We start from the raw sequence: 4,541 nt of genomic DNA on the forward strand, positions 1-4,541 counted from the left end.
TCCTAATATTGTCAATGAGGAAATAAGCTACTTTGCGCTGATGGTGAAATGTTTCACTTCGTTCGCCAATTGAGTTCCATGGATGTTAAAATGAGTAAATAAACACTATGATAACTATACATACTTCCATGCAAAATGAATTACAGAAAGTATGTATAAAAGTTTATCTAAACACCATTTTAGGAATTCATGATATGTTTGGTAACTGTTATTTCATAGTTTTTGGTTAACGTATATCGAGGGTCAAAGACCGACACGGCGGTCCCTTCCCCGTTATGGAAGGTATCAGACCCGATGGATAGCTGGGCAAATAACCTCATATTACCATACCAAGGAATCGTCTGACCGTGGCTTAAGCACTGTATTAAGATATTAATGTTAATGTTATGAGATATCATAGTTTAAAGTGGAAAATAGACCACGTTGCAATAGAAATATCCATGTTCAATGCTACGCGTGCGATAAAGAAATGCACACCTAGTATAATGGAAAATTACTGATAGATTAGTGGTTTGTACTGTATGACAAACAATAACAATACTGATCACATAAAAAGTTCAGTTAATTACATAAATCATATATTTCTCTTAGCTATGCACTCATCCCGCGAAATGTTGTCTCTCTCAATCTGCTGTTGAAGACTTTAGTGTTTAGGCCAGTTGTTTGTTTTACATGGTGCATGATACAGCTACTGCTGTAAATAGCTGGTGTTCATGTGGATTGAGTAAATTATTATTTATGGATTGAGTAACTAATTATTTTAAATTATCTGCCGCCTCAACAGCTAAGGTCATTAGGAGCGAATATAGGATTAAAATATTAAAATATTCAAAACGTTTAAAAATTTCTAAATAAATAATGTCTTCTAAAAATAATAATTGAAAAAATGAATAAAGCAAATATTAGATTAACAAACAAAGCATAAATATTATAGTTTAAAAGTATATGATTATTACATAAATATGCATAATCATTTTTTACTTTTTTTTTAAATATTAGTCTCCTTTAGAAAACTAATAACACCTATGTCACAATCCTCCCCCAATACATTTTTCAGTGTATATGGGGGAGACAAGGACATACTTCTTTATTCTGAGAATGATGCCCTTCTTTTCATTACATGTGCGACCGGTAATGGCTCTTGGCATCCCTCACAATGTGATTTAAAGCCATCATCGGCCCGGTTCTCAGCCTCATTAACACAACTTCTACTCGTCGATTAGATAGATGTTGGTAAATGAGATAAGATTCGGGAACAAGTGGTCAGTACAGCTCTGCATCTCTATAAACTATTATGAAAATGAACAAAAGTTAAAGTTCAACACCATGTTCAACGGATTATCAAAACATCTAACATCTATCGTCAGTATATACCTAGTACATATTTTCGACGTTTAACGAAGTAATTGTACCAATTATGTCGCTGTCAACCTTACCTCATTTCCATGTGGTGCAGGTGCATGCATAGGAGGATGAGCGAGTTCAGTTTAATTCCCTTCGTCTGCTGAGGAGAATCAGTCTCTCGCTGCGGAACCACTATGGTTTCTTTCGGAAGTAAGGATATTTGAGATGGAGTGTGTGCAGTTACAATTACAAATTAGACATGCTGGAATAGTTTGTTCCCGAAAATGCTATCGAAGACAAAAATTAGGATACGTATTTTGCAACTGGATAAGCTGTGTCATTCATGTTATAGAGGTAAACTAGTGTATTTGCTTCTGTTATTATAACTACTCTATACCGTTAATAGTGATCGGTTCTTTGTGTTAAATGAAACACAATACTAACAACGGTTATTACTGAAAATAATGCGTAATACCCAAGTGCGGGATTTTGAGGTATATCATAGGTAAATACCACATGCATACACACACACAATAACAATTTATTTCTTTTTACACATTTTCCCCGTCATGTCCGGAAATCGTCCTTGAAAAAACTACAGGTGTCTGTGAGGTGATGACTATCTTGGTGTTCTGATATACCTTTGTGCATTCCTCTTATAAAATTTTCATAATTCCTGCCATCTGAAACGAAAATATGTGATAACTGCAACTGTGATGAGTTAATTAAATAAAGTTGTCTACAGAGAGGAGTAACTATCATAATTGTTTGCATAACAATTCTCATTTTACATTTCAATCAAGTTTACAATATATACGGAAATTTAGTAAGAGAGAGAGAGTGTGTTCACACACACACACACACACACACACACACACACACACACACACACACACACACACACACACACACACACACACACACATACACACACATATTTAATCGATCTTATTTCGAAAAGCAGAAATAGGGAGACCTGTATTCAAGGCATATTTCCAAAATGATTTTACATCAGTAACCATTGCGATATGTTTCCATACAAAAGAGATGTATAACTTTATTTCGATATATTTCCCGTAATGCATCAAAGTATCTGATTCACTTTTTTGAGAAACAATAGTGAAAGTATCACTTTTTGGTGAAGTTTGAAATGTTTATCGTTGACCGTCACTCGAACGTGCGGCATCAGTGTGCAATTCGATTTTTCCACTCTAGTTCCGAAGGCATTCTGACGAAATGGTTGTGCCACTTATTGAGCCATACACATATAGGTTCGTTCACTCTAGTTCCAATGGCGCTCTGGTGAATTAATTGCGTCGGTTAGTGACCTCCATACACATTTAGACACACTCATATAGGGTCGTTCACTCTAGTTCCGATGACGCTCTGGTGAATTGATTGCGTCAGCTAGTCCCCTCCATACATATTTTGACTCACTCTTGGTCCGATGGCGCTCTGATGAAATGTTTGCACTAGTGAGCAAGTATCGTGCATGATTCTTTGGGCCCTGGTGGTATATGAGCTGTACAAACCCGGCACAGCAGTGTGGTTTTCGACCTAGGCTAGCTCTGTTTGTGGCTCGTTATTGATGTATACAACTTATAGATATATCTAAGAATCCGTTGTGGTATACCTATATATATTACTGTTTCAATGTTTGTGTTAACGTCTGGAAGTGTACTTAATTTTCCCTAACATGTCTAAGTCTCAAACCAATGGATGACTTGATGTCGAATAGATGGCTGATCTGTACTTCTTTTGCTTTTGACTGTAAAGGTACATGATTTTATCCAAGACTTTACTGAGCTTGCAATTTGAATTGAAAAAAATAACCTTAATATGGGTGTGATAATCCTATTCCAATATGTTTTATTTATTTATTTTCCATACATGCTGTAGGAACTTAATTTCGGTGGAAAAAAAGTAAGCGTTAAGAAAGAAGAGGCTTTTGTACAACTTTGATTAGCTTTTGTGAGTAATCCCCAGAATGATGGACTGCAGTTATGGTAGTAAGGCGTAGTAAGGCCTCGCCTCAGCCGCCTATCGCAAGACCTCTATCTTCGAGAGGAGGGATGTTAGTGGGCAAAGAAGGTGGCAAAAAATTAGTTGGGAGCATCCTGTTGCTATGCTAAAACAAGCCCCTTTCTAGACTTTGCGATGTCCAGTAAAAGCACTTCACAAGGCCTGAGACACATCGCAAGTGCCAGATCCTTGAGTACTGTTAGTCGTGCAGCAATTAAATGGGACTATTGTACGACGAGACAGCCTCTTGAAATGAATCCAGAATTGGTTTGGTGGTGAAATCCCCAGTGAGCAAAAGCACACCCACACATACATCCACTTCCACATCCACAAGCAGTGGCAGATATATGCAGACACACATGCACATACATAAACATAAGCACACAAATATATGTGTATCATATTCATTCATTTCTATAATCCTCTTTGACCAGGCCTCGAACCTAAGTCACTCCAGGTATGAAAGCGGAGGGCCAATCCTAAACCAACCATGAAAGATGGAATAATGCAATGCTGCATTGATATAGATATATAACAATCCTCCCTGACCCGGCCTCGAACCTAGGCCACTCTGGGTATGAAACCGGAGGGACAGTATTAAACCAACCATGCCACACGACCCACTAAAAGGAGTGTGAAACTAGGATTTAACTAGCTCCATACTCATACATGACTAATGATCAGCGAGGTTTTACATACTCTCCTCGTGGGCACTCGGTGGAAACTGATTTAGAAATTCTAAACCGAAGTCAGATGTACTGAGGTGTGTATATATATGAAAGATGGATTAATTCAATGCCGCATTATTCCTGGTGAGGAAGGATTGTTATGTATCTGTATCAATGCAGCATTGCATTATTCCATCTATGATATATATGCCTCAGTACATCTGATTACGGTTTCTCTCTGGTTGGTTTAGTACTGGCCCTCCGGTTTAATACCTGGAGTGACCTAGGTTTGAGGCCTGGTTAGGGAGAATTGTTATATATCTATATCAAAACGGCATTGCATTATTCCATCTTTCATTCATTCATTTGTATATTTATATGTACACACACACACACATATATAGATGTGTGTGTGTGTGTGTAGATGCCAAATACTGAGTATTCCATTGCCAATGCAATTATTTTCTTTATTAGAAATAAAAGTACTTAGGTTGTTCCCATTGCTTG

The 4,541-nt window shown here is 37.3% G+C and overlaps 1 protein-coding gene across 2 annotated transcripts in view; it reads left to right on the forward strand.

The window, feature by feature from the left end:
• The first annotated feature begins 1,485 nt into the window (after positions 1-1,485).
• Positions 1,486-4,541, forward strand: part of LOC125030760 (glycoprotein-N-acetylgalactosamine 3-beta-galactosyltransferase 1-like) — a 13,356-nt gene continuing 10,300 nt past the window's right edge. For both annotated transcript variants that reach the window (XR_007115435.1, XM_047621021.1), the window contains exon 1: positions 1,486-1,554. Coding sequence is in view for 1 of the 2 variants with exons in the window: in XM_047621021.1 (XP_047476977.1) it covers positions 1,539-1,554 (16 nt within the window). In the remaining variant the exon portion in view is untranslated. The remainder of the gene's footprint in view (positions 1,555-4,541) is intronic.

Source organism: Penaeus chinensis, chromosome 11 (genome assembly GCF_019202785.1).
Source record: "Penaeus chinensis breed Huanghai No. 1 chromosome 11, ASM1920278v2, whole genome shotgun sequence".
Classification (NCBI taxonomy): Eukaryota; Metazoa; Arthropoda; class Malacostraca; order Decapoda; family Penaeidae; genus Penaeus; species Penaeus chinensis.